Below are 17,589 nucleotides of genomic sequence, written 5' to 3' on the forward strand. Positions count from 1 at the left end.
TTTTTTTTTTTTTTTTTTTTTTTTTTTTTTTTTTTTTTTTTTTTTTTTTTTTTTTTGGCTTCTGTACAATTTATCATCTCCAGATGCATAAATCATCTGCAGAAACAGGCAACTCCAAAGGGTGTTGAGCTACGTGATGATGAGTTTATATTGCATGTGGAGGGAACTGCTAGCTCGCAGAGGGTAGTGCGCCACATTGGATCAACAAGTTGGCCTGGTTAGATTTAGTTAATTTTCATTGATCCATTTCTCATATGATTGCCTCTTGTGATATTTGGAATTTTGACCATGTCCCTTTTGTATTGAGAACATTGCCGAGTATGAAGGCCATTTCTGTGTCTCAGGCAGACTTACATTAACTAATTACAGCCTCTATTTTGAGGCCTCTGGTGTGATAACTTACGAAAAGGCAGTTGAGATAGAACTCTCAAGGGACACTCTGCACAGTGTGAAACCAGCTTCTACTGGACCTTGGGGTGCACCACTTTTTGACAAGGCAATCTTCTACGAGTCCCCTGAGATGTGAGGATATTTTATTGATTTTGTTTCCATTATCGAGCAATTAGCATAAAAGAAAAACCTTGATTTATAATTAATCAAATATTTTCTCAATTTTAAGATCAGAGGAAGTTGTGTTGGAGTTTCCAGAGATCACAAGTTCCACAAGACGTGATCACTGGCTTGCGCTAATTAAGGAGATCATACTCTTGCATTGTTTTTTGCGGAAATTTAATTTGGAAAATCCAATGCAAGTGTGGGAGATTCATTCAAGAACAATTCTGGGGATTATAAGGCTTCACGCAGCCAGAGAATTGCTTAGAATATCTCCACCTGTTCCTACAAAGTTCTTAATATTTGCCTTATGTGATGAGTTACCAAAGGGTGATTATGTACTAAAAGAACTTGCTGAGAATCTGAAGTTGCTGAATAGTGGACGCCCATGTAATGCAACTGCAACTCTAAGATATTTGAACATGTCACAGTTAACCAACTCCAGTGTAGAAGAAATTGAGAAAGTCTGTAATGTAAGTGAACGTGATGAAGCACAGTTCTCCTTAGAGAATGCCATTAATCAGGCCAGAGAAAAAGAGAAGGAAGTTGTCCATGCCAAGGCTACCACTGTAGGACTGAAAGAGGAAGGCATCGGTGAAAGTGCACTCATCTTCATGGCGAGCATCTTAATCTAATCAAAATTCTAAGAATTCTGTTCTTTTGTGTTTATTTTAAGTCATAACTTGATTACATGGTGCAGGAGCTATTAAAGCCACTTAAGAGCAGGTTACCTTGGTTCAAAGAAGTTCTTGAATGGGAAAGACCAGCGGCTACTGTTACCGTGCTCACTACATCTTTGATAATTACATTTAAGTAAGTTTTGTTTGTGCATTTTGTTTCCACCAAATATCCCAATTAGATATTCCAATCCTCTTGTTTAGGATTGTTGGGAGAGATATCCACGTTGGCTAATTAAGGAGATGATTATGAGTTTATAAGTAAAGAATACATCTTCATTGGTATGAAGCCTTAGGGGGAAACAAAAAACAAAGCCATGAGAGCTTATGCTCAAAGTGGATAATATCATACCATTGTGGAGATCCATGATTCTTAACATACTCGTATTCTTCAATTTTCTCTTTGATCATGATCAAGGCTGGCAGCTAACTTACACTCACGGATGTAGGGAGTGGTTGGGCAAGGCTGTGGCTGCCCTCCTGTTTTGGGTGGTCTTGGTGATGCTTCAAGCGAGAAAGAAAAAGATTCAGGAAAAGTGCGATGAGATTGTGGTCTGCACTGCCTCTGACCAGACTACGATGGAGAGCATAGTATCTGCCCAACAAAGTTTGCAAAATGTGCACGAGATTGTGCAGGCTGCAAACATTGCGGTGTTAAAGATTTGGTCCATTTTCATATCCAAAACCCGGAAGGTATATTCACATTTCTTAATTAAATTTTTATGTGTCCTGAAACTCATCTAGCATGAGATCTTATCTTATATTATATTTCTTAGGAATAAAACTATTTGCTGAAAAATAGGTGGTAGCAAATATAAAATTGCAGAATACCAATTCCAAAAAACTCATGTTGTTGCTCTGAGTAGACTTATTAGGTTAGGTTGGCAAGTTTAGATTTTAGTTCAATTATCGACATCCAATGAAACGCTAGTGGCCATGTATGGAAAGAAAACTATAGTATTGTTTGTTGAGGAATGTTGGGATAGAAGTTTCATGTTAGGAACTACGACTTTTCATGATATTGTCACTTTGAGCATAAACTCTCATGATTTTGCTTTTGGTTTCTCAAAAGGGTATGAAGATGTATTCTTTATTTATAAACTAATGATCAACCTCTTAATTAGGCGATGTGGGACTCCTCTCCCAACATCCTCTCCCAACCATCTTCAACATCTAATATTGGCTAATTAAGGGGATGATCATGGTTTATGAAATGATATGGGGCCTTTTTGAAGAAACCAAAAGCAAAGCCACATTTTACCCTCAAAGAAAGTCTGGGTGTGATTTCTAACATTATATTTTCTTTTTCCTCTCAATGATTTTAGGGAATTTGGTTACAAGCATACATGACTTGGATAACTATTAAAAAAAAAGTGTGATTAAATGGCTTTAAAAAGTTGAAGTCTCAATTGCCGAACAAGATTTATCATAATGCACAAGCTAATTTTAGAAAATAGTTATTTTTAGCAATAAATAGAGTTATCTTGTGTTGGGGCACTTTGTAGTTTGCATGATGGTCGTGAAGTCATGAGCAATATGCTTTGGACAAGCACGAAGTTGACACACTTCATCCATTCACACCCACAACGTTGACACACTTCATCCATTCACACACACTTCATCCATTCACTCCATACTTGCTTTTAGTTTCACCAAAATTCTCATTAGTCAAAAGTTTATGATGCTTTCGAACCTTCATCAAACATCTTGCGCTAATTTCAAGTATTAACATACATGTCTTTGGATCATATACTTTCAATTTTCTCTATTTAAAATCACACTTGGAAAGCGTTCATTTCCCATTGAAATAGAAAGTTGTACATTTTGGGTTGGTGTTGCAGCACGCGGACATGGTAATGGCGGTACTGAGTGGGGTGGCAATAATACTGGCAGTGGTTCCAACGAAGTACATAATAATGGGGGCAATATTATATGGCTTTTTGATGACCTCAAGAGTAGGGAAGAAAACTAAGGGTACCAACAGCGGTGGAGGAGACAGACGGCTGAAGGAGTGGTGGGACTCCATCCCTGTCATCCGCGTCCGTGTCGTTGACAAGCTTCCCGAGAGCGGCGGCCCTTCCGACTAAGGGTAATCCTCCACTCACCCTTTTCCATGCTTTCCTAGTTTCTCCATTTCTCCCTTTTTCTTAATGTCTATTCTGATCCTTTGCCATTTGTGAATATAGACAAACTGAAGGCCCCTTATAGAACAACGTGACAGTGGGATTTTATTGAAAATATTTTGGGGGCTTTTGGTTTCTTGGTCGTGGTGGGTTTGGCCTGAAATTTCGGTGTGTTTCCCTCTCCCTCCTCTGTTTTAGGTTGAAAATAAAGTGTCGAATTATGAAATAAAATCATAAAATTTTAGATTGTGAAATACCCGAATTCATAAAGTAGTCCCTTTTCATATTCTCTGGTTAAGAATGAGATCGTTCTTAAAATGGTTTGAAAGCTTCTCATTTTCTGTGGTTAAGAATGAGATTGTTTTTAAAATGGTTTCAGAACTTCTCATTTTTAGCTGATTGGTTTATAAAATTAAATATATGAAGTTTTTATGTTATTTTTTGTGATTCTAAAATTTTTGTAATTTTTTAAATAAAGAAATGGAATTAGAAATAATAAATTTGATTTTGTTGATTTTAAAATTTCTATTCAATTTTGAAAACATAAATTAAATTATTTGGAGTATTGACATTTTTTTTTTTAAATTGAAAACGAGGGATGCTATATATTATATATTCATATTTTTCAAATTTGGATTTGGCTTATTTTTATAATTGGAAACGAGGAATCCAAGTCTACTTTTCATTATATCTTTGTTTCCGAATCTATGTTGTTTGGATCATCATGCAATGTTAGCAATTTTTCCCCCTATTTTAGGTCGTGATTTGGATCTTTACATATAAAGCTACATTCTTATCCTTGGTTGAGATCAAAGCATAAACTTCAACCAATATTGTCCAAAATTTTTCATATTTTAAAATTTTCATGTTGGTTGACGAATGTTACCTTTTCTTCTTTTCTAAGCGTATTTTTGCAGCTAAAATGTTCCATCTTTTCTTTGACTAGTTTTAAAACACTAATGTTAGTACGGACAAATGTTGACCGAACTATTGCTATAAAAGTATAAATGTTACCTTTTTTTTTTTCATTGTAGTATATTCTTACCAGCAAAATGTTTGAGCCTTTGGTCGAACCTTTATAATCATAAAGCTTCACATTAGTAGGGACAAAATTTAAGCTATTCTTGTAATTAATAATTTAATCTTTTAACTGTGTCTATGGTTTTTATTTGTAATTGAACTTCAAAATTATTAGTAATTAGTATGATGGTTGATGTGGTTGATAGAACCATGTATGAATAGTAATCTTAAAAAGTTATAGGTTGAGTGAGCTGCTTTATCTTAATAACATTACAATTTTTTTTATTCAAATCGTTCATGTAAAGTCACGTGAGTGATGATGTCATATGCAATGAGTGAGGATATTATAGGCAAAAAGTATAGTATTGGATCATGAAACATTTGATCTTCCTTTGTGGGCTTATTAATTAATAAAATTAATATTTTACACGACGGATCGTAAGTGACTCGATTTTAATATTTATTGAGTAATGAACTTCTGTAATTTTATTCATATATCTATCATTTTAGAAAATTGACCAAATGGTGAACGATAATGTAATCTTATCCAATGAAATTTGCTTAGCATACCGGATAAATGGATGGATGGTCCTTTAAAATATAGATTTTGGGAGTCGAAAAATGGAATCTACCATCTCTTTGGCCCAAGAGAACTATTCATCATTGGATTTAAACAAATTGTATATTGACTGACTAGTGATTTTGACCACAAGATAAAATTATACGTGTGAAACGTACTTTTGATCTAAATGTAATTACAAGCCACTTATAAATGACTGATTTGTCTGTAATGATTATATCCATGTACCCGATTTGTCATGCATAGATCAATAATTGAGTGATATATAATTAATTATTAAAAATTTATGGATTAAAGAGTTTAATGAATTTAGTTTTTTAAAAATTGAAATGTTCAACATATTTAATAATATTAAATATAATTAAGAAGAATATATTTAGCTAAGAGAAAATATATGATCGTATTTATTATCTTAAATGTTAAAATAATTAAGGTATATTATACATTAAAGAAAATAATTTAAATTAAATTGAGTTTATATATTAGGATATTTAAATATGATTTAAAGAAACCAATTCTATTTTAATATATTTAATATTAAAATATACTATTTCAAATTTAGAAAAAGTATTTTAAAATACAATAATAGGATAATTGAACCAAATAAATTAAATCATACATATCTATTTTATAAGTCTTAGCCACAAAAAATTTGTGAAGATATTTAACTTTTTATATGCAAGTTTACTTACCTATATATTTTAGTTTAATTCTAAATAAATTGAAATATTTTCCAAGCTTCCAAATTTTATTAAAATTTAAAACTTAGTTTACTTTATACAAAAAATATTATTTAATTTCGGCCCACACATTATTTTAGTGTTTTATGATTTTTTTTTACGGTGCTAAATATCATATTTTATTTCATAAACGTCATTTTTTGATTCATGATCTAAATTGTACCAGTAAGTAGGAGTTTTACCAGACTTAAATGGTACTTTCGTCATTTGATTTGAGTCCCACCTATCACGACACATCACGAGAGGATTTGCAGCATCTCAAGTCTCGATCGCTTGTGTGAGTACCTGTCAATTCCGTTGAGCTTCATTCTTCCGAAAGCACTCTCCAAACACAATACTTAACACGAAATTAAAAAGCTAGTTGACATAATTTCATGATCTACCTATCGATATGTCATTTAGATTGATAGAAGCCGTCAAAAGCTGTATTTTTTTTTGTCCTAATTTTTGTTTATTTTACAATAAAAAAAACAAAAAGATAAAATAGAAAACATCAATGATAATTTTGGATCGAATGCTTATCCAATATTATCAAATATTGTCATCGTTTTAAAATGTGTTTGGAGCTGTTTTCACCGTCTTACAAAAAGGAGTGTTTCGTTTTCCTCTCCACCTATAGAATGTCACAGTTATTGTGATTAAGTTAAAAATGAAAGTACAAATTATTAATATAGGTGATAATTATCAATTATTTTAGCATTTTTAAGTATCATTAAGATATTTTCATTATTCCGGACACACGAGTATAATTCAACTAATTAAGACATATTTTTTAAATAAAAAAACACAAAGATATTTATTATAATTTTACACATTTCGTATTATATTATATAATCTCCTCTAGGTCGAGGTCACGTGCGGTTTCGTCTCCATCTCACGTGACTTGTCCTTCTCCTTCTTTTCTTGCACTTAAATCTTCATTTCTTTTCTCTCTCCTTTTCTAACAGTGAAGTATATGCGACGCCGAGACGTTATTCTCTGCCACTCTTCTCCGGAACCCTAACCGTCGATACCTCAACGGGGATCGCTCTCACGTCCGGCGAGGCGTATCTGAGCTACAAGATGGATGTTGATCAGTCTGATTCACAGAAGGCTCAGACCTTACAATCCCTAACCAGTGGTTCTCTCGGTTCGTCTCTGTCCAAGCTCGCCGGCTCTTCCCGGGGTATTCCGGCCGACAAAGACTTTCACTTTTATTACAGCTTCGACGAATTCAAAATCCCGATACAGAGCATCGAGCGGCAATCTCAGTCGATGCTCGAGACCATTGGCTCGTCCGCCGAAGTTTGGGGCAAGGAAATGGCGTTCCCTGAGGATACCGACGACGCGTATGATTGGTTAGTTAATGTTAATGATGAAATTTTTGAGCGGTTTGATCTGTCTCTGGATGAGTTTCAGAGGATTCGGAAGGAGGAGGAGGAGAGTGGGAGGGCTGTGGCTTTAATGGCGGACTCTAACGATGGGTTTCAGTTGGTGTGTGGGAAGAAGAAGAAAACTCCGAGTCATGGAGACGAGGTGCATGATTCGAGTTTTGAGTCGAGTGTGAAGGTTGCTACCAAGGATAGGAAAACTTTGGGGGTGAAGCCGAAAGTTCCATTTCATATACCGACTATCCGTAGACCGCAGGATGAGTTTAATATTTTGGTTAATAATTCAAATCAGCCTTTCGAGCATGTCTGGTTGGAAAGGAGTGAAGATGGCTCGCGGTTTGCACATCCACTGGTTAGTTGAACTCCTTTTCCCTTGTATTGATCTTAACGTGTTACCTTTTCCTTTTCTTTTCTTTGCCTACTAGGGTCTGAGGAGGGCATGCTTTGCATAATTTAAGTAAGTTCTATAGGTGCTCGGCATTATTTTGGCCGGTTGTGTCTAAATTCTAATGGCCAGTAGAAAAGGGTTTGGCTTATATTTTGTAAAGATGTTCTGTAGTTTAGATGGGTTAGCGATTGAAATTCAATGGGATTGTCAACTTTATAGCGTGTTGTCATCTTTCATGAGCGGTTACTGTTTTGTCGAAGTTCAGAGTTGTTGCTTACTTCAATTTACTTGTTTGTGCAGGAGAAGCTCTCTGTATTGGACTTTGTCGATAAGATTAATGCAGATTTTCAACCTGTTTATCCACCATCTTTGGATTGTACTCCCTTCAAATTCATAGAGGAAGTCAATGATTTGAAAGAACTGGCTGCTAAATTGCAAGGAGTTAATGAATTTGCGGTACAAAACTATTACTAGTTCAATGTTATGATGTCATAAGGAGGAAGCATATGTTAGCTGAAGGAATTATTTTGTATGGACTGTATTTAGACCGTGTTCTAAATTCGGTCTGGCATTCAAAATGCTTACTTCTCATGTTTTTGTGTTTGCATTATTAGTTTGAGAAGGAAAAAAAAAAAAAAAATCATTAAAAAGCATAAATATGAATTCAAGATCTGTTGCAATGATATCAAGTAAATCAGAGAATGGAGCTAATTTGCAAAGAAACGTAGTACACTTCTAGAGTATGTCATGGTATGAATTTAAGACAAAAATCTAACATCCAGTTTTGATGTGCCTTCTATATTTAATTTTCTTTGTAATTTGAGTTCTGTGTTCTGTTATTTGATGCACACTGTGAATCTTGTAGGTTGATTTGGAACATAACCAGTATCGATCTTTTCAAGGACTTACATGCCTGATGCAAATTTCTACAAGAACTGAGGATTTTGTTGTAGATACGCTGAAGCTCAGAATTCATGTGGGGCCCTACCTAAGAGAGGTTTTCAAGGATCCTTCAAAGAAAAAGGTTGACGTTGGGAAATAAGTGTTTGTTGTTTGCATTTAGTTTGTGTGGGATTTTTATTATAATATTTATACTCATTTAGGTGCTGCATGGAGCAGATCGAGACATTGTGTGGCTTCAACGGGATTTCGGGATTTATATTTGCAACTTGTTTGACACTGGGCAGGTTGTGTTTTTAACCATTATGATTCATTCAAGCCTTTGTTTTGTTCTTTTTATGGTTATTCCTTGTGCCAGATTCTCTTTTGTGACTACATTAGGATAATGTTCTGCAGGTTATAATACCATTCCTAGGTTCTTGCATGATCTTATCCCCTCAGATGTATATGGTCATGCCCAAGCCAATTATGCTAGTAAATAAGAAGGGAAATTTATCCTTTGTTCCCATTTAATTGAGATCCCAACCTGTATTTCAGTGGACTTGGGATGACTTATTCTTCCTTTCTCCACACTTGTACTTTAGTTCTCATATTTGTCGCCCCCCCACCCTTCTTTGACTTCACAAATTAGACAACTTCTGGCTATCGTGTAAATTTTTTCAATTAATCAAGGTTTTCAATTGATTATATGAACTAGAATATCTTGGACTTCTGATTGTTAAAAAATTCATCACCTTCAACAATCATTCTTTCAAACTAGATTTCTTTGCTTGAGTGTATCCTTTGTCAATGTTCCAAGATATGGATTTTACATGTTTTCCCTGCCTTTCAAGCCATCTAATGAGGCTCCACTTCTGGTATTGGCTAGTGGCCCTTGGGTTTTGTTTCATGAAATAAGTATTTGATTTCTGATTAGTCTCTTTTCAAGGATTGTCTGGCTTTAGACTTCTTTTGAGGATGCATGATCTTCTTTCTCTTTATGTCAACTTGGAGAGAATGAATAACTTTCTACATGTTGATTCATACATTTTTTATCCTCAGGCTTCAAGAGTATTGAAACTGGAAAGAAATAGTCTGGAGTATCTCCTTCATCACTTTTGTGGTGTTGCAGCTAATAAAGAGTAGGGACTTCCTCTCTCTGCATCTGGATGCTCTGTGTGTGGATGGTTCTTTTTCTTGTTGCTCTTAACAGTTAAACTCATCACAGGTACCAGAATGCAGATTGGAGATTAAGACCTCTCCCTGAGGAGATGCTGAGGTATAAATGTCTATGGTTTGTTCTTGTCGAGTATTTTTTTTCCCTAGTAGTTGCACACTTGTTTATTTAGTTTTATCTTTGAAGATGCACATGCAAATTAGTGTAATGGATTATTTTCTTTCCCTAGTTGTCTTTGCAGACACACGTTTGACAAATTTTCCCATATTGTCTTATTGCGAAAGTGAATAATGAGACTAGATGAATGTTATACAATTTTTAAGCTCATGTTCTATTGTTAGATATCTTAACAAGGAAAAAATAGGACGCCAGTATGTGATGATATTTACGTTTAAAGATCAGTGCACTTTTTCTCAATGGAAAGCTTTGTAAGTGTATTTGGTGTAACTAGTGCTCTTTCCCTGTAAATGTCCAACAAGTCTTGCGTTGTTCATTCTTGCGTTGTTCATTATGTGTGAACAAATTACCCAAATGAAAATGTCCATGCATTGAATGTGTGGCATTGCTTGAAGTTCTCTTTGATTGTTCATTATTTTGGTGTATCCTTATTAACTTTAATTTTGTATCTTTTAATCACAGATATGCGAGGGAAGATACACATTATTTGCTGTATATTTATGATTTGATGAGGATGAAACTGTCCTCAATGCCCCGTGAATCTGAAGAATCTGATTTTCCTCTGGTAGAGGTATAGTTGCTATCAACATCGTATGCAACTTTTTCTGGATTAAGATTATATTCATTCTTTCATTTTGTCAATGGTCAAAAGTTTGACTTTGCTAGAAGTATGGAAATAGCAATTGCAGGGTGTCCACCATCATCATCTTCAGCTTTAATAAAATTTTAGTTTAAGATTTATTCTGCCCAATAAGATTTGATCTATAACACACTGGGATCTGTTTTGTTTTACTCTCACCTATTTGACTTGAGGGGGCCTATATTGTTTGTATAGATATTGGTTTGCGGCGTGTAAGATTTCAGTTCAATTAAGTTGTTTTGTTTTACTCTCACCTATTTGACTTGAGGGGGCCTATATTGTTTGTATAGATATTGGTTTGCGGCGTGTAAGATTTCAGTTCAATTAAGTTGCACTTCATATTTTCTTTTTGAAACACAAATATGGAAGAAAACCAACTCTCTAGGCTTACAAAAACAGGCCCCCCATTGAAGTTAATTACAATCCAGGGTATATGACTTAGAAATGCTAATCCTAACCTTCTCAGTGCCACTTCCAAGATAGGGCCGTTCACATGAAGGAATTGAAAAAAGACTAAGTTTTGGTATTTTGTAAAAAGTTCTTCAACATCTCTCCAACCAAATTCTCATACAAAAGATTCTACTCCTGGACCTTAAGCATAGCAGTTTCATGTTGCTTCTTATCGAGTCATGGAAAGTTCAATGTGCCATTGAAGATATTTAGGAAAGCATTCTGGCAATTTAGACTGAATGTCTGAAAGAAGAGGTGCAACTGATTTTCTTCCATTTCCTTACAAATTACACAAATTCCAATATAACAGCCAATTTGAGTTTCACTTAATGTTGAAGGCCATACCATACATTTAGGGTGATAAAGATGTGGATTTTGTTAGTGAGGATAATGTTATAGTATTGGCTGATTGCATTGTAGCTTAGGAATGCCTCAATGATGCTAACAAAGAGGAAGTTTTTCTGGCTGTCCACGATGCTGGCCTGGGCGTTTCCTCTTGTTGGGTGTTTTTTTGCGCAGTTTTGTATTCTTTCATTCTATCTCAATAAAAGCAGGCTTTCTGATTAAAAAAATATGCATAAAGTCCTGAAAATTTCACAGCTAAGCTTGTTTTCAGAAGGGTTGGGACATTTTTTGAATGTGACATTGCAGATATGTTCAAAAGAGTACTGTGTCACTGTTGACAAGTTCTATATTATTTTGGTTCCTAAAAGTTTGGTAGCCTGTTGACGATGGACTTCAGACCAATGGTCATACTACTTGAAACTTGTCTGTAAAAAATTTGTGATGCCTTGCACCATTTTGCATTCCAAACCGCTTTTTAACAAGGATTTGATTCTCAGTGAGCAAACTATGACCTATGATTATAGCCCAGGTAGTTGTTGTTGATGAGATGACAACTATGGGATGGTATTGAGGTCTTTTTTCTTTTTAAAAAAAACTTGGTCTAACCTCTGATTATTTTTTTGTAACTATTTTATTTTTTCAATCTTAGCCAGTTAGGATGCCTTTACATAATCCTCTGAATTGGGCTCTGCCCGTTTGGTTTATTTCATACATACAATGAAATACTTTGTTTTCTCATCAAAGAATTTTCTGGGAGTTGCTCCCACTATTCAAGACCTTTTATGTCTTTAATTGCTTTCAATTTAGAGGGCGCTTCTAATTGCATCTTTGCCTGAAAATTTAATTATTTTTTTTTACACATTATCTTCATGGATCTAATAGTTGAGATGCAAAGTTTAGATCTGGTGTTACATTTAATAGTTTTTGGGAGATAGGGAATGTAATCTTTAGTGTGGTTCAATATTAGGAGATCACCTTTAATTCTCTGCTCTACGGTGGCAAGGGTTCTGTTTGTCTGCTTTGTAGCATGAATTTACCTTTTTGATGAAGCTACTCCTTTTTTCTTTTGTAGGTTTACAAGCGGAGTTGTGACGTATGCCTGCATCTTTACGAGAAGGAGCTGTTGACTGAAAACTCATATCTTTATGTGTACGGGTTAGTTTTCTTCTTTCTTGGGTAAAAAGGACATTTCCATTTGTAGCACTGAACTTTTCCTCCTTGTGGTGAAATCTCTCCTTTACTTTTCTCCCTGCATTTGTTGGAAATTTTTAGTATTTGTGAATAATTTCCTAATTTCTATTCATTTTAATATAGATTGCAGGGTTCTGGCTTCAATGCACAACAACTTGCTGTTGCTGCAGTAAGCTTTCTTACACACTACATTTTATCGATATGATATATGCATCAGGATGGTAACAGATCTGGAGACCTCTTACAAATATCTTATTTATTTTATACAAAAAGGGGGCTGAGCAGTCCACCCAATTTGCTAATGAAATTACAAATAAGTAAATAAATAAATCAGCAGAAAGAATGGATGAATTACTACTACATGCCCGTCCTTTACATTCAGTGCCTGACAACTTTCCTTTACTTCAGATTCCATCTCTAGTTCGCTTAATTTCTGCAGTCTTGGTAGAATCTGACCTCTGATAAAATCTAAAGAGATTTTAGACTTGTGGTCCCTTTCCACTTAACCCTTGAAGAAAAAAGAGAAAAAGATTAGAGCCATTGCCTGCCTTCAAATTACGTGTTCTTAGAAATGAAATAAATTAGCTATAACTTTGATATCTTGAAAAAGTTAACTAGTAAGAGGCTGGATCACATGTCATGCTTAATATATGTTGCTGAAAGTAAGTAGCCTCACTCTCTGTTCTATAAACATTTATTGACAATGACAGGGTCTCTTTGAGTGGCGAGATGCTGTTGCCCGTGAAGAGGATGAAAGTACCGGTTACATATTGCCGAACAAAACGCTTCTTGACATTGGTAATTGGGAAACCTATGCTAGCATTTTTTAGATTCTCCTTTTATTTTATTTTATTTGCTTATTTCTGAATTTTAACATCTTTTCTTATTGTTAAAGCCAAGCAGATGCCTGTCACAATTAACAAATTACGTAGACTACTGAAATCAAAGCACCCATTTCTTGAGCGCAATCTTGCTTCAATTGTTACCATCATTAGGCATTCGATGCTGAATTCTTGTGCATTCGAAGTGGCTGCTGAGCGTTTGAAGGAAGCCTGTGCAGAGGCGGTAAGGCTTGTGCTTATATCCTGTATGCTATTGTTGCTTAACTAACCGTAACACCACCAGAAACCACAATTAATTTCATGGACTCGAGATCATTTTTGCTAGGTTTTTTATTGGCTGCCTTCCATTGAATTCATGGTGATCAGAGATATAATTAGGGCCTGTATTATTTCATTTCTTAAAATTGTTTAAACGAGATAAGTGAAATGGGTTTATTCTTGGAGTCACCGGCATTCTTCTTTCTAGAATAGATAGGGAGGAATGTTGTGGATTCTGAGTCTATAATTAAAATTTAAAAGAATTTAGCTGACTAGTTTAAGTAATAACGGGTGAAAATGGAAGTCTTCATGTGTCTTGTAATTGTTGTTCTGAACTTCCTTTCCATGAAAAAACCAATGGCTTCTGCTTAACGATTCGGTACGGAATGTGTAATGGTATATTATTTTCTCTAGTACCTGTGATCTATTCTCATGAAGCAACCACATTTTGGTTATGTGGTTCGGGTTAGTATAATGGATGTGAGAAATTGGAAACCCTGATAAAGTTAGACAGCTTTTTCTTTCGTTTTGCCTTTTAAATTGCATATGATTTTTTCTTCTCCTTTCCTGAGAGTGATTTTTAAAATTCTGTTTTCTTTAATCTTTCACTTGTTGACAGGCTTCAGAAGAACAGGCATCCACTAGTGAACATCAAGATATGAATATATCCGATATTTCAAATTTGAGACACGTAATCCCGTTTACGAAGGTCAATGCTGTGGAAAATACTGCCAATGGTCCAATCTTTTCACCTTCTTCCCAGTCAAAAGTTGCTCCCTTGGAACATGGATACCGGCCCTTTGTACCTGGAAAATTTTTAAAGGTAGACCATTCTCTGCATCCTGTTTTGAATGGGAGTAGACAGGTTTCTCAAGTTGGTCCAACAACTTCGGAGCCGAGCAAACACTCGAATGGAGATAAATATCCAGTAGCACAGGTGGTGAAATATCTCTAATTGGAACATCCTCGTGTCTGTTTTGTTTCTTTGCCTTGAGATCTATGTTCTAAATGATTTCCTGTTTAGGTTACTGGAATGAACATTTCATTGCAAAAGAAGGGTAACCGAGGTGGTCTCGGGTCACTATTGGGAAACTCGGCCCCAAAGAGAAAATTAGATACCGATCAAAAGGTGGGTCCCTTTGGTTTAAGGTGTACTGTTTCTTTTACTTCTTCCCTTGTTGCTGTCTCATTCGTATTGCTTATTTTTGTTAGGATAATGAAGAGAATAAGTTGGATAAAATTCGATCCTCTGTTTGTCTACCCTTTCATTCATTCTCGGGAACGAGTGAACCATCAAAGTCAGTTAAAGAACCAACGACCATGACTCTACTAAAAACTCAAAATTCGGAAGCACCTGCTGCTGAGTCAACAAAAAGTTCGAATATTGAGCCTCCTGTGATGCCAGTTCCAAAACCTTCCCCAGAAGAGGTTATATTGTTAGAAGATGATTCAGATGAGGAGTTCGAAGATGAAGAACCACATCCTGTTGCAGAAAACACCAATGAGCCGAAGTTGAAAGGTTTTAGTGCTAGTTCGCCTCTTGAAATCGATGGCGACGAAAATGATGATGAAGACGAACCAATGTCCCTGTCTGAATTGTCTTCTAGCTTTCAGAAATGTTTGAATTCAAATGAACAAGCTATGAACCTTGGGAAAACTGATAATCCAGGAAAACAAAGTGCCTTTTTGCAGATCAAGCCGTTCGACTATGATGCAGCTAGGAAACAAGTAGTATTCGGAGAAGATATGGCAGAAAACTCGGAACCAGAAGACGACAAAGCTGTAAAGCCATCAAAGAATGCTGGGGCCAGCAAAGGTTTGAAGCCATCAAAGAATGCTGCTGGGGCCAAGTTAGATTTAGGTCTAGATAAAGTTGAAAAGAACAGTGGCGCCGCCGCCGCCGTGGAATTACCGCAAGGCAAACGACGCCATGCCTTCCCTGCAACTGGAAACCGAAGTGCAACTTTCCGCTAAATCAATGTAAGTGTTTTTTGGTCTGTAAAATACACAGACGTTGCTGCTAGTATGATGATGATGGTATTACTGGTCATATTATATGTCAAAAAGTATTAAAAAGGAAGAAGAAATGAAGTGTTGGCAAGTTTGTGTTGAGAAGGAATGGTCTTTTGCTTGTTTTCAATATGGTTGGGGAAATAGGGTTCTAAACTAGAATATGCATAGCTCTCCTGAATCCACACCTACCTTGTCAAATTGAAATTATACTGATATCCCTAAAAATTCAATTAGCTCAATTTGGTTATGTTTTTTTTATGAGTTGGGTTGGTATATGGAATTGCAATTGAATTAACTCAAATTTATTTTTAATTTTTTTAGAAATACATTTTTGTCTACTATATATTTATTTTATTTCAAAATTATATTTTTATTTCAAAATTATTTTTTTATTTCATAATTATTTTTCACTCCTAAAAAAATAATTTTGAATTATTTTAATTAAATATTGATAATTAAAGGTTGAAAATAGATAAAGAGGTATTTTACAAATTAATATTAATCAATCGTTTTTAAATTATGGCCTTATTAGCTTATTATTTGAATTTTCAATTTCATTAAATAATATTAAAACTAAAATAAATATTGCAATCTTTAACCTTAAATGTCGATCTTTACTTTTTAATAAGTTTTTTGTTTTAAACTTGTTAATAAAAAAAAAAAATTTATATACTTCGATCAATTATAAAACATATGTATGCTACAAAATTAATAAGATTTTAAATATAGTATTTAGAGCTAGATTTTTATTATTTTTTGATAAAATTATTCAATAATTAATTAGTGCAATTAATGCAAGACTTTTAAATTTATTTTTAAAAACTAAAATTAGAGTTAATTATTAAAAATTGAATTATCACATTTAAATTTGATGAGATTATTTTTATTTTTTATTTAGTGAAAATCAATACAACCTGCATATTTAAACCTATAAATTGAGATTTTCCCTAAAATCTAATTCAACAAAAAAAAAAAAAAAATGCCATTTAAAAATCCACGTAATGTCCACGTCAGAAACTGTATGAATTGGCGGCCTATTATTGGTTCGTGAATATCAAATTCATATGAACTAAAGCGAGCAATCTGATCCACCCGTCGCGAAAGACGTAAATATCTACGGTTACGAGATACGACACGTCATCCTGTCAAATGCGGCGTCGTTTTATCTAAAAAAATCAATCTATTTCTTCGTCTTCCATTTCCTTCGTTGAGATCCTTAACAGAGAGAGAGAGAGAGAGAGAGAGAGAGAGAGAGAGAAATCGTTGTTCTGTTTTTGTTTTTCCTATTCGATCTTCAATTTCTCTCTTCTTTGCAATTACGATAATCCATAATCCTCGGTGTCTTTGATTCGTTTAATTCTGTATCTTCTTCTTCATTTTGGAATTCAGATTTCACGAAACCGAAATCTCCGTTGCTCTGTGTGCGATTCCGATGTCGGCCATGGAAGGAGGAGGAGGAGGGACGCTTTCTGAGATATACCATAGTGCGAAGAGGCTATTATTGAGGACCAGGGATGAGCTTGAGAAGCTGGAGCGCCTTGAGTACACGGCGGCCAGCGGCATGGACTCCCCCGACCTTTCCTCCTCGATCAAGAGGGATATTACTCAGATCCAGTCGCTCTGTGTTGAGATGGATAGACTCTGGCGGTCCGTGGCGGCGAAGTCTCAACGTGATTTGTGGAAAAGGTTCTTGTTCCATTCCCATCCCCACCTTCGTGTTTTTCTGATTGAATATTTAATTGTGCGGTTTCGTGTCATTTCACGTTACTCTTTTGGGTCGAATTTAAAATCAGTTTGTATTTACCTGTTTTTCTTCTCCATTTTTGTTGAAATTTGGTTGTTCTTTCTGAATTTCTTGATTGTTGATGTATTCGAATGTGATGTTTGTTATGGCCCTCTTCTTTGTCTGATGGAACTTACGGTTTCCTTGGAGTTATACTATTGTTCTTCTACACCAGGGAAAAAAAAAGGAAAACCAAGGAAAAACGAAATGAGGGTGGTGTCTTAGATCCTGGATTGAATTTGGTCTGGGAGTGCTGCATTTATTTTGTAATTTACTAACGTGTTGCAATACGGGATTGTGATTTTTTTTTTTTTTTTTTTTTTTTTTTTTTTTTTTTTTTTTTTTTTTTTTTTTTTTTTTTTTTTTTTTTTTTTTTTTTTTTTT

General features: G+C 34.8%; 3 protein-coding genes across 4 annotated transcripts in view; all 3 read left to right on the forward strand.

The window, feature by feature from the left end:
* The window catches only part of LOC111465949, a 5,634-nt gene extending 2,075 nt beyond the window's left edge, over positions 1-3,559 (forward strand). The window contains exons 5-11 of one of the 2 annotated variants that reach the window (XM_023110443.1): positions 84-217; positions 345-522; positions 620-1,169; positions 1,253-1,365; positions 1,679-1,922; positions 3,071-3,318; positions 3,416-3,559. In XM_023110443.1, the coding sequence (XP_022966211.1) occupies positions 84-217; positions 345-522; positions 620-1,169; positions 1,253-1,365; positions 1,679-1,922; positions 3,071-3,316 (1,465 nt within the window). In that variant the 3' untranslated portion in view covers positions 3,317-3,318; positions 3,416-3,559. Of the gene's footprint in view, positions 1-83; positions 218-344; positions 523-619; positions 1,170-1,252; positions 1,366-1,678; positions 1,923-3,070 lie in introns of both variants that reach the window. The other variant, XM_023110442.1, reaches the window with a different exon arrangement.
* Positions 3,560-6,617: 3,058 nt separating this feature from the next.
* LOC111465918 (protein RRP6-like 2) lies at positions 6,618-15,524 on the forward strand. The gene is made up of 14 exons (XM_023110386.1): positions 6,618-7,414; positions 7,751-7,906; positions 8,316-8,474; positions 8,554-8,637; positions 9,392-9,471; positions 9,558-9,608; positions 10,146-10,254; positions 12,191-12,273; positions 12,433-12,478; positions 13,020-13,107; positions 13,205-13,374; positions 14,029-14,346; positions 14,434-14,538; positions 14,622-15,524. Exons 1-14 carry the CDS (start codon positions 6,755-6,757, stop codon positions 15,381-15,383), a joined length of 2,871 nt encoding a protein of 956 aa, XP_022966154.1. The 5' UTR covers positions 6,618-6,754; the 3' UTR covers positions 15,384-15,524.
* Positions 15,525-16,654: 1,130 nt separating this feature from the next.
* The window catches only part of LOC111466100 (membrin-11-like), a 4,490-nt gene continuing 3,555 nt past the window's right edge, over positions 16,655-17,589 (forward strand). Inside the window, exon 1 of the mRNA XM_023110684.1 lies at positions 16,655-17,108. Coding sequence (XP_022966452.1) covers positions 16,855-17,108 — 254 coding nt within the window. The 5' untranslated portion in view covers positions 16,655-16,854. The remainder of the gene's footprint in view (positions 17,109-17,589) is intronic.

The sequence above is a fragment of the Cucurbita maxima genome, unplaced genomic scaffold (genome assembly GCF_002738345.1).
Source record: "Cucurbita maxima cultivar Rimu unplaced genomic scaffold, Cmax_1.0 Cma_Scf00030, whole genome shotgun sequence".
Taxonomy (NCBI): Eukaryota; Viridiplantae; Streptophyta; class Magnoliopsida; order Cucurbitales; family Cucurbitaceae; genus Cucurbita; species Cucurbita maxima.

What these genes read in the sequence shown, in the direction of transcription:
- LOC111465918 (XM_023110386.1), top strand. Translation starts at nt 6,755, where the DNA reads ATGGATGTTGATCAGTCTGATTCACAGAAGGCTCAGACCTTACAATCC. An exon ending in AGGATCCTTCAAAGAAAAAG is followed by an intron (nt 8,475 to 8,553) that starts GTTGACGTTGGG and finishes ATACTCATTTAG; the next exon opens with GTGCTGCATGGAGCAGATCG. An exon ending in GGTGTTGCAGCTAATAAAGA is followed by an intron (nt 9,472 to 9,557) that starts GTAGGGACTTCC and finishes AACTCATCACAG; the next exon opens with GTACCAGAATGCAGATTGGA.